The sequence below is a fragment of the Salvelinus sp. IW2-2015 genome, linkage group LG1 (assembly GCF_002910315.2).
Source record: "Salvelinus sp. IW2-2015 linkage group LG1, ASM291031v2, whole genome shotgun sequence".
Lineage (NCBI taxonomy): Eukaryota > Metazoa > Chordata > Actinopteri > Salmoniformes > Salmonidae > Salvelinus > Salvelinus sp. IW2-2015.
This window is the reverse complement of record NC_036838.1, coordinates 9,077,341-9,095,772: the sequence shown is the minus strand read 5'-3', so window position 1 is coordinate 9,095,772 and position 18,432 is coordinate 9,077,341. Positions and strand designations below refer to the sequence as shown.

Here is an 18,432-nt window from a genome sequence, read left to right as displayed (position 1 = left end):
AAAACAGCAATTTAGGGAATGTCAACAAAACAGGCTGAGCTCTCTAGTGAGACACATAGATGGTTTACCCAGGGTTGTGTTCATTAGTCCATAAACTGTGGAAAGCTGACCAATACTGGGATGGACTACGTGAGCCTGGCCAATAAGAAACGCATTTTCATTTTTCGTTGCAAAAAAAGTTCTGTTGCATGCCCTAATGAACACAACCCTGGTGTCTGTGTCTGTCAGCCTCTACTTACTCCCTGGTGGTGGGTCGGTGCTGGAGCTCTAGCACGATGAAATGCCTAATGCCTCTATTTACATTCTACGGTGGAGATGCACGGGCTAAAGACAGCCCATTTTGCCACGTTGTTTTAATTCAGAAGACCGAGGCTACTCCATTCGCCCAGAACTCACAGTGGCACTGTAGACTCACTGTGGAAAGTCCCCCTCGGGACAGTCTGTGAAACTGACAGGAAAGAGTTTTATGTTACTCTGTTTGAGAGGTTATTTAAGAAAATGTTCATGTCATAGCAACTTATATTTTTTCGATCCTTGAGTGCTTGAACTCCTTACCTGTGCTGCAGCTCATATGTGAAAACAAAATGAATCCGGGTCCAAATGGGTTCTCATGTGCTTCTGAAATGAAATGACGTTGCTTTACCAATGGTTGGTAACTTTCGTCTCCAGCTGCACAGAAAGCGTTGATATGATGGCACAACTTGTTGTAACAAATTCTTACAGTAGTGCAATGCTCTTCAATCCTGATCTTGGGGGACCCACAGTTTTTGCACATTCAAGCCCCATATAAGTTGAATGTGGTGTGTTTAGCGCTGGGATAAAACAGAAATGTCCACGCCCTGGGTGGGTCCCCAGGACCTAAATTGTAGAACACTGCCGTAAAGATATTTATCGACTTTGATTGAATTGGATATTGCAGGCAATTTCAAACGTGGATGAGTTGCTTCGTGATCTAAGTGAAGTTGCATTGAAAGAGTGAAAACTGTTGCTTTTTAAAACAGCTGCTTTATAAAAATCCAGCTTAAGGCATAAAACAGTGCACATCCTTCTTGAAAGTCAGTCTCACTTTAAAAGGTCACTTTGAAGGCTGTTCAGGTCCATCTCAAACAACACTAAATGTCTGCGTCAGACAGTAACTCATGTAGCGTAAACTGCACACTGCGGGGGTTGTGCATGACCCGTCTCAATCCTCAATTGGCTCGCTAACCTCCCTCTCTTGACCATAACAAATGTGTTTACGCCAACACCGGTTGAGCCTGGCCTGGATGCTCTTCTAGTGCCAGGGCTAGTCCCCATTCCCTGCTAGAGGAACAGCAGCCAGCTAGAAGACAGACAGGCAGCATCACGCACCGCACGTAGCACGATCATTAAAATAAAGCCTGTCTGGATGGGCTCCAGCTGCCGACACAGCCACCGCTGAGTTTAGATCAGTTCAGCCACTTCACCCTGAAGTAGGCTTGGGCAGTATACCATTTATACCATATACCGCAGTGGAGGCTGCTGAAGGGAGGACGGCTCACAATAATGTCTGGAACGGAGTGAATGGAATGGCATCAAACATATGGAAAGAATGTGTTTGATACCATTCCACTAATTCGGCTCCAGCCATTACCACGAGCCTGTCCTCCCCAATTAAGGTGCCACCAACCTCCTGTGGTATAGCAGGGTATTGGAAAAAGCCGCAGGATGTTTTTTTCAATACCGTCAAAACTATTTCTATTAAGTTTTTCACAAATATTTGTAGCTAACTTTWAACCATTTCAAGCGTACCAACAAACGGATGTGATCATCCTAAAGTGGTCCCTGTTGCGTATGATCATACCTCTTGATTAGAACGCTTATTTCGAACGTCCATTTTTGATTGACACAACAATCAGCATTTGAGCTGCGCAAATATATGCATATTTGATCTGCGCAAACATGAGTGAAGTTTATCCGGCTCAGTAAAGCCTCAAACATAAATTGTCCGCAACGCGGACATACTTCTATGTGAATTAATGAGGAGGCGGAACACACCTCAATTCAAACTGTTGTTAAAAAATACAACTTGTTATAAAATAATTTGAAATTGACAAGTTTAAACATAACCTATAGATAATTAGCAGCCAGYGCGTGTTAACTGTCCTGTTGCGTAATAATCACATTTTAGAACAGCGAGTGCATTCTGACATCACGTGCGTAAAACAACTCACGCTGGGGCGACCATTGGAGATATTTGGTACTCACTTGTGAAAAGGTTTTAAGTTAATACCTGCAGTCAACTTGTGTTATACGTKAGGAGATAAAGCAGATTGCCTTCACATTATGCCTTCACATTATGAAGCTTACCGTAGTTACCCAGAATAGTTGAGCCAGTGGCGTGTTTGTTTTTAAATAGCACAGCAGGAGCCGGTATGTCCATAGCGTGTCTCAGTTGTGTGGCGAACACATGAGGTGATGCAATTCACTAATAATGGCTTTTTGCCAGAAGTCAAAAACTGTGCAGATAACTGGATGAGTTATCTGCACAGTTACAATTATTTCCCTGTGCTTCCTATTAGCATTTTTTCCTCTGTTCTTTTTCCATCTGCTCGGTTTACACATGCTGCTCTTCCTTCAGAAACGCATGCATCACATMTTTGTTCATTTGCACAATTCCCCTAGTTCACTTTTGCTTGTAAATGTCCATACTCACTGAAAATGACATTCGGTAGCTACTAACTTGTATAACTTTATGAGCTCGATTTCCCTGTCTTTGCAATTAGTTTGTTCGCTTTTCACTCGTTAGCAGTTAGCTAACAGTGTCTATATGATTTTGCTATTAGTTTGTGCTAATTTTGTTAGCATTTTGATAATAGACGGTCAATTAGCTTTTCTCCTGTTTTTAGCTCCCCTTGTGTGCTATGCCGGTAATATCGTAAATCTCGGGATGAGAGAAGGACGGTATGAAAATCTGGATACTACCCATGCCTACTCTGTAGGTGGCGCGGTGTCAGAGATCGAGTAGGATGAGAGAGCGGGAAACATCACTCACACACACACACACACACACACACACACTGAGGTGCATTCACACAGACACACACTCACTTTCAAACGTTGAACCATGCAATTACACAGAAAGACTGAAACATGCACAGACACCCTCACCTTCAGACACACAAACACAGGAATACTCAGACATTTACACTCAGATACAGATACACTCACTCCAAGTGTGCAAAGACTGGAGTGTTGAAGTGCATTATGCGCAATGGCTATAAGTGCAATATAGCCTATTCCATTTGTGTGGCCTTATACAGTTCAGAGCTGTGACCCATTTATGCATTGTGCCTACAGTAAGCGAGTACCTCGCTCCAATACATGTCTATGGCATAACGCATACATTGGCTTTCTCACGTCTGCGTGCAGCAGTGCGGTATAAAATGTAACTGATCACCATCAACTTTATTAACATAAAACATTCATTAAACATCTGGAAAATAAAGTAACAAAAGCAGCAAAAGGTCAACGTTACCAAATTACCCTCAACCCCCTATAACAGTCTTGTTATGCATATTAAGTGCTTACAGTATGAGATGTTTCTTTTGTTTTGTAGACCGCTGTTGTCATAATATGGTATGCGTAGGGTTGCAAAACTTTGAATCAATTCCCTGGTTTTTCCAAAATCCCTGTTTTTGGATTCCTGGATTCAGGAGCGAAAAAGCAGGAAATCCGTAATCCTCCAACCAAGATTTCTAGAAAACCAGGGAATTTATTGAAAGCTTCCGGAATTTTACAACCCTAGGTTTTGTACGGGCACTGCCTGTATGAAGGTGGTATGTCTGCCAACCCCCTCACCCTTTTTCTCCATTCACCTGCCCTCTCTTAATGGGGGCACTTGAGAAATCGCTCTTGCACAGAGCTGATAGGAGGCATAGCATGGCATGCGAGACATGACCACCAGAAGCCAAATGACGCAATGCCCACATAATGTAAACCCCAACGGCTCACCACCCCTCTCGCACTGAGCGAAACCTCTCTGACGCACTTCAGCCCCACACTCCATGTCTTCAAATGGCRTCTGACGTTATCTTCCGCATGTACCCGTTCACTCCCTCGACTTGCGTCAGCCCTCGGAGCYGTGTTAGCTTTGTCCCGAATCGTCKTTTGTTTTTGTTTGCGTGTGTCGGTGGTTCCCTCCATTTCGAGCCCAGCTTGCACCTGCCAGCAGGAAAAGCGCTAATGGTTGGATAACAGTTGAAATAATGGCGAGTGGATTGTGGGGGCTGTCATGTGTCATGCATAGCCTGTCACTGACTGCCGGCTGCAGCGTGGAGATCACTCAACGGAATCCGAGGGCGAGCGTGGGAGAGATCGAAGCATCGTCATTTATATTACAAAAAGGTCAAGTCATTGAGCCGAAGCTCTTTTCCACAGTTACTTACAGGAGCATTTAGGGTTAAGTGCCTTGCTCAAGGGCACATCAGATTTTTCACCTAGTCGGCTCGGGGATTGGAACCAGCGACCTCTCAGTTCCTGGSCCAATGCTCTTAAACGCTAGGCTACCTGCCGCCCTATCCTGATGAGCTAAGCAGAAAAATTCAAACAATAGCAGTGGGCCTTTTTTTCAAGTTTCTGCTGCCCTCATTCCCAACGTTCCGACCTCGACATTCCAAAACTTTCGGGGATGGATTGTTCTGTTGTGCAAAACAAAAAAATCAAGACCTTGGTTATCACACAGTCTGGCCTTCGCTTCACGGCATGGTCTCCACACAGACAGACAACCACACGCACACACACAATTTTGATCACCCACCGCCTATCCCAGTTAGACTCAAAGTCTGACCCAGAGCGCCGCTGACTTATTTCGTGACCTCAGACCCCCCTTTCCTCTCTTTGATTTCCTTTCTTTTGCGTGCGGGCCTCTCTTAAATAAAAAGACGAGGGGGTTTCCACCATCTGGAAATGACCCTGGCGGAGAGGCGTGAACGGGAGACGTGCAGAACATCCTGGTGGTTAACAGCCTCCCTCTCCCCTCATCTCGTCTCACCCCACCTCTCCGTCCTCCTCCACAGATGGAAAAGAGATCAGAAGGCCTTCCAGTTCACAAATAAGCACATACAGAGAGAGCCCGGTAATCTGGGGAAAACAGCAGTGTAAGCAGTCTCATGTCATAGTATCATACAGTCCGGTGGGGGGGGTGGGTTACACTCTGGCCATTGTTGACAGTCTAAGAACCTATCGGAATTCTGTTATCAGTGGAGCATAGTTATGATTATTGTAGAGTATAATTGAAGAGGACTTGCTATAGGAACTTGACAGGGATGTTGTTTGGAAAGCAGTTCCAATTCAGAGTGTTGTCAGTTTGCCTACTTTGGAATCGAATGATTTGTCACATCAATGTCTTCTGTTTCTGTGATTAGATATGAAATATATGGTAACACTTTATTTAGATAGTCCCAAATAAATGGTTTGTACATGATTTGTAGATGTTCAATAACTGTCAACAACATTTCAACTAACTATCCACTAACCCTAGCCCTAATCTTAACCTTAGCAAGTAGTAGCTTATCAACAGATAGTTGTCCCCCGTGATGAAATGAGTCCCCGTACGTTCGTTCGTCACACGCGATTTCTCAGACCGCACTGGACTGATTTTGACGAAAACTTAGGTGAATGATGTGTTTTGCCATAGAGATCTGGCATTTACAAAATTACACATTCCGCCCTTTAGAATTTTGTGAAAAACACTTAAACGCTACAGCACAGAATTACCTATGCACAAAACTTGATATGTGGCATCTATAGACAGAAGTCTCAACGCAATATTTTCCAGACTAGTACCCAAAACAACATGGCCGCTATTGACCAATAAACATTCACGTGGGCTTGGTCTTGCAAAGTAATACATATAAATCAGTCAAGGATATTCGTATTGTAACAACATTTGGTACACATGTTGCGAACACTGTCAAGACACAACATATGCAAGAACATTCATATTGACAACATGGTGGCACTATRATGGGCACATATCTCTTAATCTGCGATTAAATTTGGCACACGCGCTCAGGGATATGATAGCTAACCCATGCAATGTCTCAGACACCACTGGCCCGATTTTGATTAAACTTGGGTGAATGATGCATCTTGCGTTAGAGATCTGTAATTTATAAAATTACACTGATAGATCCAAGGGAGGTGCTGCATCTTTCGTGGGGGACGACATGTTTACTTTTGCCTTGTTTGTTGAAAGTTTGACCATCTGTACTTTCAAGTTGTATTGTCGCATGCACAAAGACAGTGAAATGCCTTTTTTGCAAGCTCTTTCCTAACAATTAATTAATCAATATCAGAACACAGTGCCATCTCTTTTGATCTGTAGATCATCTATATGGGACTATCCAAATAAAGTCTGACAAAATATACTACTTTGCGACTACTCAATTGTAGCCTATATCCTTGGAAGTACTATACATCTCCAATGACCATGCAAAAGGCATGTGTGTGTGTGTCCCTCCCCTCCACTTTGGCCCGGTCTCGTGGCAATACCCGAGCACCAAAAGGATGTATCCATTTATTTAAAAAATACATCTTTATTTATCTGTGCATAAAGAAAAATGTACAAATCCACCCACGGTTTGTTACGTAACAACTTGTGCCTGTGACCCAGAGACCGACATAATAAAGGGGGAAAATGCTCGTTAGCCAACAGTTCTGACCTATTGTTTTCTAACGCTTGAAGTAAAGGCCTGATTGATGACACAGCAAAAACAACTTGGCTACTCCAATTAGCCTCTTTCCTTTCAAATCAGCCCAGCAAGTGTGTCAGTCGCGCCTCGGCCTCGTCTTTCACATATCAGCAATTATGAATAACAAGCTAGCCTTTTTGTTTGTGAATCTCTTTTTTGTTAGCATGCTTTGAACAGGAATAATTGAGTATATACACTTTTTATACACATGCATTTCAATAGCAGTATTATCCATTATGAATCAACAAGACTTCTTAAATGACATGACAATTTCATAATAGGAAATATGCTGTTCTATTATATGCTTTACCAGAGTGTAGCCTAATCATGGAGACAAGTATTCTGAAATKACATAGAATAATAGCGTGTTAAAAGGGGTCACTTTAAACAATTGGCTATGCGTTAATCATTTGTTGCGAAATGCATTGTAATGATTGTCACATTTAAAAATGTATTTGGAAAGCAACAGCCAAGCAACTGAATTGCATCTGCAATGATATCCTGAACCRGTGTAATTTATTGCTGACTTGCATGGACATCTCAGAAATAGGTGTTGAAAGTATGTCTACTGTTGGGAAGCATTTTTATCTTCTGTGATAACTTTTACGACACTGTCAAAATGGCCACCCAAAATATTTCCTCCTGACATGCCCTTCTCATGTTCTTTTTCAGGCTATGGTGGCCTGTTACCCGGGCAACGGGACTGGGTATGTACGCCACGTGGATAACCCTAACGGCGATGGGAGATGTGTAACGTGTATTTACTATCTCAATAAAGACTGGGAGGCTAAGGTATGTCAAAACAATGAACTGAAAGCAAACTTTATGTCCAATATTTAGTTTATACTAACCCAAAATTTGGCTTGTTGTAAACAAGTTGTAAACTGGTTCTCTGTTTGAGGAGACTTCACCGGGTAAAGAAGTATTTTTCATGACAAGATCTAGATGGCATGGGAACGACTACATATTTTGGTCAAATTCTAACCAGTAAAAACAATTCTGGTTCCTTAAAAAAAAACAGTAGATCTATACAAGGCCTTTTCATCAAAGATGCCATAATGACGTCATTGCAACCAGTTCTCTCTGCCGGGAACAACACTGTGGCTTTGAATATTGACTCTGTTAATTCCATGCCAGTCACCCTTTAGAGTTCAGTGTCTGGATGTAATCCCAAAGTTCACCAACCAGCCCACTAAATGAGTTTATGCGGAGGAGAGAAGCGTTGTTCCGATAAAGGGGAAAGGGGGGGTGTCTAAACAGGTACTGACACGCTATGGATTAATCCCATACATACTGTACACTGACTCCATTGCCTGGCTACCCAAACTCCTTGCTCCAGAAACCAATATGGGTTGGGACAGAGCCAGAACACACGTTGGCAAAGCGTCGTTTTGAAAATGTATCATTGGCTTTGAAACTCTGATTGGTTAGAGATGATCCAGTCTGACTGAAGTATGTAGCAAACGATAGAGCAGCGGAAGAATTCCGGTTGAGTCGTCAGGTGACTGACTCCGTACCGTATGTATGGCGTCCGTATTAGGACAGTCTCTGATAGACAAATCAGAGGGATACCAACACCTTGTGAATCTGAAGCTGTTCTAATATGACAACCATACATGCTACGGTGTGACAAGTGATGACAAAAGCCATTTCTGACATGGCTGACTATGGAGTCCTGTTGGGACGGAAAACATGTAATGGACACAGTCTGCATAATTTACAGCTAATGTGGGCACTCACTGCTATTACATTTATCTCAATTGCACAAATAATACACACAATSCCACACAGACGCAGACATTCATGCACCAAAGGGGGTGGCAGTAACTTCTAGAACAAACCCCASGGCTACCACTAGAACATTGTGATTGCAGGTGGAAACTATGCTGGAATGGGGATGACAGGCAGGCAGGTCCTCTCACTCTCCCACTCTGACGTTGTGGGCCTTAATTCTAATACGATAGCTCCCTCCCTGCTCTTTCCCCCTTACCTTTGCTGACCCTCCTCTCAGATCTGAAAGAATTAACGTGAATAGGGAGATAAGAAGTTATCAGTTTGGAGTCCACTAGTGGGGTCATATAGTAGGGCTGCAGCCTAGGTCCTTGTAAGACTCGACAGAAGAGAAGCTGTCAGTCTCACTGCCCTACAGGCCTGGTATAAGATTAGCAGCTAATTATTAAATTAGGACCACTTAAGAGATCTTACCTGGGTCATGTTCAGTAAGGAGAAAACAGAGTGAAACAAGAGGAACTACCTAAACTTTTCCAATAAAGACAGATTTTAATTTACTGTTGTGTAATTTCCCTATGGTGTGCCCTACTGAGCACGACCCTAAACTTGCAAATGCCTCACCATCGGACATCCCGGACATTTTGTTGTAGCCCTGAACCAGCACACCTGATTCACCTAATCAAGGGCTTCAGGATTAGTTGAATCAGGTGTGCTAGCTCTGGACTATCACATATATGGAATGGTTGGAGGTCTCCGTGGAATAGTTTGAGGAATGCTGGAGAAGTTGATGCATCATCAGTGTTTCCCACTTCCACTCATCCAGTACCCCCGGACAAGCACACCTGATTCAACTTGTCAACTAATCATCAAGCCCTCAATTAGTTGAATCAGGTGCGTTTGTCTGGGGCTACAACAAAAATGTGTGCTGTTGGGGGTACTCGAGGACCAGGGGTTGGGAAATATTTAAGCAATAATGCCTGAGAACCTGGGAATTATTATCTGACAGCTCCCAATAAGGGTTGTTCTGAGACCCTAGGCGAAGCCAAGGGCCGGGATACAGCCCATGGAGGGAGTTGTCACACGATAATTCCCGGGTATGAGGGAGTCATTACTTTTAAAAACTTTTGCCAACATATTTACACAAATATTTTTCCCCAAAAATGTTCTGAAATTGCTACCCAAGCGGGCTGGTCGTTAGTTCTTTTCTCAATAATTACATTAATTCGACATTGCTGTGCTAAACAAATCATTGGCATGTAGCTAGCTAGCAAAGATTCAATAATGATGAGAGACAAGAACCTCAATTTTTTTTTATTTAACCTTTATTTAACCAGGTAGGGTAGTTGAGAACAAGTTCTCATTTACATCTACGACCTGGCCAAGATAAAGCAAAGCAGTGCGACACAAACAACAACACAGAGTTACACATGGAATAATCAATAACACAATAGAGAAAGTCTATATACAGTGTGTGCAAATKAGGTTGGATAAGGGGGTTGAGGCAATAAATAGGCCATTGTGGCGAAATTATTACAGTATGGCAAATTTAACACTGGGGTGATAGATGTGCAGAAGATGAGCGTGCAAGTAGCAGTACTGGGGTGCAAAGGAGCAAAATAAATAAAATAATGACAATATGGTGATGAGGTAGTTGGATGGGCTATTTACAGATTGGCTATGTACAGGTGCAGTGATCTGTGAGCTGCTCTGACAGCTGGTGCTTAAAGCTAGTGAGGGAGATATGAGTCTCCAGCTTCAGTGATGTGTGCCAAAATGTGAGAGAAATAATATTGCTGTGCGTGTGGACGATTTCGGGGATATTTTATTTCTGCTCAYGATACATGGGACCAACACTTTACATGTTGCAATTATATTTTTGTTCAGTATATTTCAGAGCACATAATAGGATGTTAGATTACACCAAGACTTGGTCTGTGCCATCTACAGCAGTGTTAATCTTGGTCCTTGGGACCCAAAGGGGTGCACATTTTAGTTTTTGCCCTAGCACTGCACAAATCCACTAATCCAAGGATTGAGGATGAGTTGATTAGTGGAATGACTTGTGTAGTGCTACGGCAAAGCAAAAATGTCCAGCCCTTTGGGTTCCCACAACCAGGATTAAGAAACACTGATCTACACTATGGGTTTATTAACAGATTGATTAACAGATCACGTTTCTAAAAGGAGGCCTGGGTAAGCCCAGAAGACAAATTGGGACTGCAGGATGAATTATAAAGTATGTGTGTTTGGTGCCATTTACACCGTGCAGATACTCAGGGTGTTTCCACACTTGGTCCCTTTCAGACAATTTTCGCAGAATTTTTTGTGTGCAGTGTGAACACTCCAAAGGAACTCAGACCCCTCAAAAGAGCCCCCATATGGAAAGATGTTTCATCACAAATACATTACATTTTTATATCAATAATTGTCTTCCTTTATATCAATAATTTAATTTCTTAAATCAATAATTAAATTTTTTATATCCCAAAAACGATTTATTAATATTAAAATAGATTTTTATAAATAAAATAATATCTATATTTTTTATTATTGATATGATTTTTTTTTAATTATTGATATAATTGTAAAATATTTTTTGATATTGATTAAAAAAAAAATTATATCTATAATTCTATGATAATGACCTTCATGGGGGCAGGAYTACATTTGCATGCTGCTACATATCTTCCCTGCTCCCAACAGGAAGACACAGCAACACGTGTGTTGCACCAAGTTAGGAGCGCTGCAGCAAAGATGCGCAGGGCGCCGTGACCCTAACCCTGTTGCTACAGTAATATAGACATTATGTAGGCCTAAGCACAGCTCTTCTGGCACTGCTGAGGAGCAGCAGTGGATAGTATTTTCGGGGAGGAAAAAAAGTTTGCCGGGGGAATCGAACTCACAAACACCGGTTTCTCCATTGAATCCTATTGGGAGTTATTGATACAAAAAAAATAGAATTTCAATGAATACATGTTAAAACAGCTTTCCATAGCCCACCACGTGATCTCGAGAGGTTGCTTGAATTCCGGTTCCCTTTTTTAGGGCAATTTAAGCTCCTGAGGTTCGCTTGTCATTATTCTTGCACCACACTAGGCTACTGCAACACGGGTTTCCCCTGACATAACCCCTCACATTGGTGCCACAAAACAAAAGAGAGATGATGTGCAGRTTTGCAAAAAAAAAAGTGCTGTTTGTTTTTATATTGATTAGCTATTGTCAAGGATACACAGAAATTCCAAAATATGTGTATACATTTTAGTTAAGGTTAGTTATTTGCAGTATGTGATCTATAGGCTAAGGGAGCTTCATAAGATGTTTATTCAGCAACATATTTGGTGAGAATCACAACAGGGTACAAAATCAATTCTAGCTCTTAAGGGAGCAGTAGCCTACATTGGGTGTACATTTTCAATTACAGCATTATTTAATCTGCAGTTATTCTTCCGCTATTTACTTTGTTACTAATAATATTTACATTGCCTTCAGAAAGTATTTTATCGCTGGCCAACACACAATACCCCATTATGTCAAAGTGGAATTGTTTTGTCAAAATTTTCGCAAATGGATAAAAAATTTAAAGCTGAAATGCGAGTCAATAAGTTTTCAACCCCAGTGTTTAACATGGTTTTTGAATGAATACCTCATCTCTATACCCTACACATACAATTATCTGTAACGCCCCTTCAGTAGAATTTCAAACACAGATTCAACCACAAAGACCAAGGTTTTCCAATGCCTTGCGACGAAGGGCACCTATAGGTAGATGGGTAAAAATATCCTTTTGAGCATGGTGAAGTTATTAATTCCACTTTGGATGGTGTATCAATGAGGCCAATGGTGACTTTAAAACAGTTCAAATTTAATGTCTGTGATAGAAGAAAACTGAGGATGGATCAACAACATTGTAGTTACTCCACAATTCTAACCTAATTGACAGCGTGAAAAGAAGACAAGCTGTACAGAATACAAATATATTTGAAAAATGCATCCTGTTTGCAACAAACTTTTTGTCCTGAATCCAAAATGTTGCACAATCCAATTGTGGAAAGCTCTTAGAGACTTACCCAGAAAGACTTTTGTGTAGGTCGTTGACACAAAATTACAATTAAATCAGTTTTAATCCCCCTTTGTAACACAACAAAATGTGGAAAATGTCAAGGGGTRTGAATACTTTCTGAAGGCACATGTTAATAGGATCTTCTGATAAAAATGATTGTCTGAAATCTTTTAACTAAATGCAATCTAATTAGCTTCCAAAATATAAGTAGGTATGTCTCGCTGTCCGATAACTGATGGAATGGCTTGTCTTGCACTTTGTAAAAATCCTGAGTGCATTGAGTGAATGTTAGAAAAATGTCTTGGTTCCTTTCTAAACATTTCAATTTGAATGCAAAGAGGACTCGGATCACAGAATAGGTGAAGTGAACTGGCAAAATAGTTGAGTCCTCATTTTAAAGGCAGGGGAAGTGTGAATACAAAGAGAACTGAGGTAATTACCTTCTCTTTTTTTTTTWYYCAAGAGTTCACTTTAAAGAGGACTGTGAAAACACCCTCAAAGAGCTCGATTCGGTGTTGGTTCTTGTAGAAACCATGTTGTAGACCGATTGTTACCTCGTACATATAAAAAATAAGTTAAACGGTATTTCCACATTTTTTCAGTTAACTTTATAAGTTCATAGTGGGTAACAAAATTGGAGGCATAGCTGTGATTTACTATGAAGGAAACAGCCAAGAGGACACAAGTTGTGGTACCAAGATAGTACATGGCACTTATTTACAAATACCTACACAATGAAATGGCCAATCTCTGAATAGAGAGAGTATTTGGTTAGCCAATCTATTAGCACATAAAGTCAACTAAAAGTGATTAAGGTACTGTTTAACTGATTTTCAATCATGTAAGCACGAGGTATCATTTGGCTTTTTAAGTGTATCCACATGGCACTATGGAGTGATATTAGAGCTGACAGAAATAGAATCTGAATTGAATCATTTTGAATCATTTCAAAATGATTGAGATCAGATAAAATTTATGTTGCCACTAAAATCACTCCAAATAGCAATACCTTCCCTTTTAGTTATTTTATACTTATGATGTAGGGTTAAGACCAAGTTACTACTCTCTCATACCCACTAGTTCCTCATCATTCCCCAGCCCCCCTTAGGAGGCGAACGGTTAACTTGATCCCCCAGAGAAGCTTGGGGAAACGTGCATGTTTGAAGGTCAACAGACCCCGCTCTCATGTCTTCTTCACACACTGCACACACACACACCGGACCCCACGCGGTCACACGCAAACACACACACACACACACCCCTCACACATACCTGTCACACACCGGCCCCCAAGCAAACCTCCATTCATAAGTTATGTAAATCATGCCGTGCAGATTCCTCATAGCTATGTTTAGCACCAGGTTAACCCACAGGAAAAAGCCATTCTCCTTTTAACATTTTCCCACCCTTAACATTTCTATCCTGCGTGTTTCAAGGGGTGTGTGTGTAGGGATGCGTGTGCACCTATGTGTGTTTGCATGCATTTATTTGTATGTGTTGGGATGTGTGATACATGGCCAATATACCACAGATAAGGGCTGTTATTAAGCACAACGCAACACGGAGTGCCTGGACACAGCCCATAGCCATATTTTTATTTAAATARGCAAGTCAGTTAAGAACAAAATCTTATTTACAATGACGGGCTACAGTGGGTTAACTGTCTTGTTCGGGGGCAGAACGACAGATTTTTACCTTGTCGGCTTAGGGATTCGATCCAGCAACCTTTCGGTTACTGGGCCATCGCTCTAACCACTAGGCTACCTGTCGCCCCATATATCACCCATATATCACATATATTTTGCTATTATAAACTGATTACCAATGTAATTAGAGCAGTAAAAATAAATGTTTTGTCATACCTGTGGTATACGGGCTGATATACCACGGCTGTCAGCCAATCAGCATTCAGGGCTGTGTGTCATTGTGTTTGTTGCTTTTGTGTTGCTCATTTTCCTCTTAACTCACACTGAGCCAAATCCCAGAAAACGCTACACGTGGTAACAGCTTTATCCGTGGACGTGATTGGTCCTCTGTTTGTTTTCCATGTCATGTGTGTACACCGAACCACATTTATCTGCATAGAGTAAATAGCAACAGACACATAAACTCAGCAAAAAAAGATACGTCCCTTTTTCAGGACCCTGTCTTTCAAAGATAATTTGTAAAAATCCAAATAACTTCATTGATCTTCATTGTAAAGGGTTTAAACACTTTTTCACATGCTTGTTCAATGAACCATAAACAATTAATGAACATGCACCTGTGGAACGGTTGTTAAGACACTRACAGGTTACAGACAGTAGGTCAATTACTGTCACAGTTATGAAAACTTAGGACACTAAAGAGGCCTTTCTACTGACTCTGAAAAACACCAAAAGAAAGAAGCCCAGGGTCACTGCTCATCTGCATGAACTTGCCTTAGGCATGCTGCAAGGAGGCATGAGGACTGCAGATGTGGACAGGGCAATAAATTACAATGTCCGTACTGTGAGACGCTTAAGACAGCGCTATAGGGAGACAGGACAGACAGCTGATCCTCCTCGCAGTGGCAGACCATGTGTAACAACACCTCCACAGGATCGGTACATCCGAACATCACACCTGCGGGACAGGTACAGGATGGCAACAACAACTGCCCGAGTTACACCAGGAACGCACAATCCCTCCATCAATGGTCAGACTTTCTGCAATAGGCTGAGAGAGGCTGGACTGAGGGCTTGTAGGCCTGTTGGAAGGCAGGTCCTCACCAGACATCACCGGCAATAACGTCGCCTATGGGCACAAACCCACCGTCGCTAGACCAGACAGGACTGGCAAAAAGTGCTCTTCACTGACGAGTCGCGGTTTTGTCTCACCAGGGGTGATGGTCGGATTCGCGTTTATCGTCGAAGGAATGAGCGTTACACCGAGGCTTGTACTCAGGAGCGGGATCGATTTGGAGGTGGAGGGTCCGTCATGGTCTGGCGTGGTGGGTCACAGCATCATCAGACTGAGCTTGTTGTCATTGCAGGCAATCTCAACGCTGTGCATTACAGGGAAGACATCCTCCTCCCTCATGTGTTACCCTTCCTGCAGGCTCATCCTGACATGACCCTCTAGCATGACAATGCCACCAGCCATACTGCTCCAGAAATGTCCGGGAGCTTGCAGGTGCCTTGGTAGAAGAGTGGGGTATCTCACAGCAAGAACTGGCAAATCTGGTGCAGTCCGTGAGGAGGAGATGCACTGCAGTACTTAATGCAGCTGGTGGCCACACCAGGTACTGACTGTAACTTTGGATTTTGATCCCCCCCCTTTGTTCAGGGACACATTATTCAATTTCTGTTAGTCACCTTGTCTGTSGAACTTGTTCAGTTTATGTCTCAGTTGTTGAATCATGTTATGTTCATAAAAATATTTACACGTTAAGTTTGCTGAAAATAAACGCAGTTGACAGTGAGAGGACACTGAGTTTACTTCCTCATTCCTCCCCGCTATTTGCAGACAAGCGGTTAATTTAGCCACAACTGAAGGTGAATCTGGTACAAATGGTTTGAACCAAAATGCAACCCTGTTTCGCTCCCGAACCTCATATCACTTTTTTTTCTGCACAGTCAGGGTCACGTCATACACTACATGGACCGAAGTATGTGGACACCCCTTCAAATTAGTGGATTTCAGCTACACCCGTTGCTGACAGGTGTATAAAATCAAGCACACAGACATGCAATCTCCATCAGTGACTTTCAACCTGGCACCGTCATAGGATGCCACCCTTCCAACAAGTCAGTTTGTCAAATTTCTGCCCTGCTAGAGCTGTCCCGGTCAACTGTAAGTGCTGTTATTGTGAAGTTGAAACATCTAGGAGCAACATAGGCTCAGCCGCCAGGTGGTAGGCCACACAAGCTCACAGGACGGACAGCTGAGTGCTGAAGCGTGTAGCGCGTAACAAACGCCTGCCCTCAGTTGCAACACTCACTACAGAGTTCCAAACTGCCTCTGGAAGAAATGTCAGCTCAAGACCTGTTTGTCGGGAGCTTAATGAAATGGGTTTCCATGGTCGAGCAGCTGAAGATCACCATGCGCAATGCCAAGCGTCAGCTGAAGTGTTGTAAAGCTCGCCGCCATTGGACTCTGGAGCAGTGGAAACGCATTCTCTGGAGTGATGAATCACGCTTCACCATCTGGCTGTCCAACAGACGAATCTGGATTTGTCTTATGCCARGAGAACGCTACAGTATCTGTATGCTACAGCAGACGATTCTGTGCTTCCAACTTTGTGGCAACAGTTTGGGKAATGCCCTTTGACTGGCCTGCAAATATATATATTTAAATATATTGAATTACAAAGGTTATTGTTCGATGATATTTGCAATTGCTAATGAAACTTGGTGCTTGGTTTCCCTGCGGAAGATTGTCATATTAACAATGTACCGTGCTGCAGCATGGCATTTTGAAAAAAGTAATGTTTCAATGCCCAGAACGGTAGGTGTTCTTAAAGTTGTTTTTAAAGGTTCTTATTCCTTATGATTTCTTTCTATTTGCACCTTTTGCTGTTTTATGAGGGGATATGTTCTTTGACAAATTGAAATGGGGGAACACAATTTTATTAATTTCTGAATTAATTAATTATTGGATAAGTTTGGATAATTTATTGATGTCACACATGACTTGTTTTGTCTCGCAGGAACACGGAGGAATCCTGAGGATTTTCCCAGAGGCCAAGGCGCAGTTCGTCGACATCGAACCCAAGTTCGACCGCCTGCTCTTCTTCTGGTCGGACCGGCGGAACCCCCATGAGGTGCAGCCGGCATACCACACCAGGTAGGGTGTGTCTTCCATCACAATACCACACCTCCTGTTTTGTGTTGCTTATTGTAATGTMATTTAAGTAAAGCATCCGTCAGGCCATTTTGAGAACTTGGTTGAAGCGTGAATTGTGACATAGTTTTACATTAGGTTAATGCATGCCTTGATCTATGAACAGACATTATTGTAAAGTGTTACCACATTAAGCAACACCACCAACACTATCCAGCTTTAATATATTTGAAAATGCTCAATACTGTTAGAATAGTTGGACCATGACAAATGGTTGGGTAGCGTTAGTATGTATACCTATTATGTGAATAATTGTATGTTAGTTGACCTCTCTTTTTCGTTGTCTCACTTGCTGTCCAGGTATGCCATAACAGTGTGGTATTTTGATGCCGATGAACGAGCTCGGGCCAAGGAGAAATACCTAACAAGTAAGATGGAGTCCTGGTAGTAGGAGTGCTGATCTAGGATCAGTTTTTCCTTTTGGATCATAATAAATAAGATAAAATGATCCTAGATCAGCACTGTGAGACTAATTCTTTATGACTACAGGACCATAGTGATCATCATACGAAGTAAGAATTTATAGGAAGTCATTGGAAATAAGAATTTGGTTCTTAACTGGTTGAAAATAAATGAATAAAATAAGAATTTGTTCTTAACTGGTTGAATAAAATATAACTCCCCGCTCTCCCTCCTTCTCTATTCTGTCCTATAGGTGCAGGAGAAAAGGGAGTAAAGGTAGAATTGAACAAGCCGTCGAATCTGAGCTAATATGAGAGAAGCGGTTGGTCCTGAGGCGCCACTGCCATCACCTGCTGCTGCTGTGGACAGATTCGGAAAGAGGGATGGATGGAGGGAGGGAGGGAAGGAAGGAAGAAGGATGGTGGGATGAAGAGGAGAGAGACGAAAGAAACCAACTCGGACTAGTCCGCTTTCTTTACACTTCATATCCAAAGTTGACACACACACAACACACACACAGAGACCCTGAATGTGATGTCATTGCACTGCAAGGACTCATCATTATTTCCCAAGTTTCTGTTTTTGCTTGTTGCTTTGATTTTTTGCCTTTGTAGAATGTGTAGAATGCCAGTGTAAAAATTAGCTTTTGGAGAGAAAAAATAT

At 42.1% G+C, this 18,432-nt stretch overlaps 1 protein-coding gene across 1 annotated transcript in view; it reads left to right on the top strand.

The window, feature by feature from the left end:
* LOC111960623 (egl nine homolog 1) overlaps positions 1-18,432 on the top strand; it is a 34,362-nt gene extending 15,930 nt beyond the window's left edge. Inside the window, exons 2-5 of the mRNA XM_023982703.2 lie at positions 7,386-7,505; positions 17,174-17,310; positions 17,668-17,735; positions 18,023-18,432. Of these exons, the coding sequence (XP_023838471.1) occupies positions 7,386-7,505; positions 17,174-17,310; positions 17,668-17,735; positions 18,023-18,078 (381 nt within the window). The 3' untranslated portion in view covers positions 18,079-18,432. The remainder of the gene's footprint in view (positions 1-7,385; positions 7,506-17,173; positions 17,311-17,667; positions 17,736-18,022) is intronic.